Genomic DNA, 1,036 nt, shown 5'->3' on the forward strand with positions numbered 1-1,036 from the left:
GAATTGTGGAATGAATGTAAAACGAAAATTTTCTGAGCAACATGAAGCGACGTTCGCAACAAACAGAAAATCGCCTCTAGAGGGCATGTTTATCAACCGATTTTGATGGGGTTTCTTTCATTGTATTTCTTGTAACAAAGGGCAAAAATAACATATGCATTATATTACCAGCCTTAATACAAACTTATTAAACTAAAAAAATCCGCACCGGATGTAACATGTTGGCCGCCATTTTGGTTTGCCTCATTTTGCAGAAATTGCTATTCAGAGGCCATTTTTCATCCGATTTACATCTTCATATTTACTGTGATGATAATTTGTGACCTTGTCTATCTGATGACCTTTTGACCTTTGGGGTCAGATACTTATTTCCGATTTTACAGGGGTCTAAATATGGACCATTTTGAGCCTTTAAAGTGCTCTATCTCGGTCCCTAATAGAGATATGGCAATAATTCTTTCGATTTTGTAGTGTAGAGATTCTCAGCTTTCCATAGATATATAACATGCATACCTTACATGCAAATTCAAAACTCCATTCACTTAACATGGGGTTATTATTAGATAAATCGGCTAATAGACCTTTTCACGATAAAAGCCGCGCATGCGCATAACTACCCTTGAGTGGCAAGCCGTCTGTTTACATTCGATACAAGATGGCGTCCATCGATAAATTGAGAAAATTGAAACTAACTGATTTGAGAGTTCTTGCAATCGAGAAAGGGATAGATGCCAATGGTAAAAAGAAACAGGAGTTGATAGAAGACTTGTTAAACAGCCAGGTTCCAACTTCGGTTTTGACACCCGTACATAACCAGTCAACACCCGTCATCAATCCAACGCCAACCAAGTCTGCCACCAACGTCAACGATAAAGAGAACCTGCCTCCCTTTCATCGAGTCAAATATCTGCCGCAACTACCTTACGTAAAAGTTTTGTTTACGATGATTTACGATTTCCTGATAACGAGAGCAACAGAGTCAGGTGGAAGTGCTAATAATTTTAAAGGACTTGACAAGGCAGTCAAACACCATGAT

The 1,036-nt window shown here is 38.6% G+C and overlaps 1 protein-coding gene across 1 annotated transcript; it reads left to right on the forward strand.

Annotated features, from left to right (window-relative positions):
- Window positions 1-655: 655 nt before the first annotated feature.
- Window positions 656-983, forward strand: LOTGIDRAFT_176770 (hypothetical protein; the record flags this gene model as incomplete). Its single annotated transcript, XM_009059142.1, has 1 exon — window positions 656-983. A coding segment is annotated over one exon (328 nt), but the record flags the coding sequence as incomplete, so codon positions are not given.
- Between the last annotated feature and the right edge of the window lie 53 nt (window positions 984-1,036).

The sequence above is a fragment of the Lottia gigantea genome (genome assembly GCF_000327385.1).
Source record: "Lottia gigantea unplaced genomic scaffold LOTGIsca_3700, whole genome shotgun sequence".
NCBI classification, from domain to species: Eukaryota; Metazoa; Mollusca; class Gastropoda; family Lottiidae; genus Lottia; species Lottia gigantea.